General features: G+C 42.8%; 1 protein-coding gene across 1 annotated transcript; it reads right to left on the bottom strand.

The window, feature by feature from the left end:
• Positions 1–6: 6 nt before the first annotated feature.
• LOC104774971 (2-isopropylmalate synthase 1, chloroplastic-like) lies at positions 7–462 on the bottom strand (the record flags this gene model as incomplete). The annotated part of the gene is made up of 3 exons (XM_010499320.1): positions 7–41; positions 165–310; positions 403–462. Coding segments are annotated over 3 exons (241 nt in total), but the record flags the coding sequence as incomplete, so codon positions are not given.
• Positions 463–465: the final 3 nt, after the last annotated feature.

The following is a 465-nucleotide window of genomic DNA, read 5'->3' as shown; positions in this document are numbered from 1 at the left end:
TGACGCTTGACACCACAATATCTATTTCTGATCCCGTTCCACTGCCAAACACAAGACAGCCCGTTGCGTGTTATAACTACTACTCGAGCAAGAATAACAAAAAAAAAAAACATGCGGCTAAATCGATCCGGTTTGAATGAGATATGGAGAGAGAGGATTTTTACCTGAAGGTCCTTAGAACTTCCTCACCGGTTATTGCATTTGTAGATGAGTATTTGTTGCTTCCGCGGATGAGAACTCGAGTCGTAGCGATAGCATCAATGCCTTCTGTTACTGCATTCATCGAGTACTCAAGCAGCGTCGCTGGTTCCTATAGAGGAAAAAAAGGTTTTTAAGTGACCGATAATCCATAGGTGAATTTTATCTGTACATGAGAGAGCCTCAATTGTGTATAAAAAGCACCTTTACGATAAGATCGACTGCCTTGTAAGCTGAATCGACAGGCCCGGTTCCCATAGAACAGGC

This window comes from Camelina sativa, unplaced genomic scaffold, assembly GCF_000633955.1.
Source record: "Camelina sativa cultivar DH55 unplaced genomic scaffold, Cs unpScaffold07369, whole genome shotgun sequence".
NCBI classification, from domain to species: Eukaryota; Viridiplantae; Streptophyta; class Magnoliopsida; order Brassicales; family Brassicaceae; genus Camelina; species Camelina sativa.
This window is presented reverse-complemented; position numbering and strand designations above follow the sequence as displayed.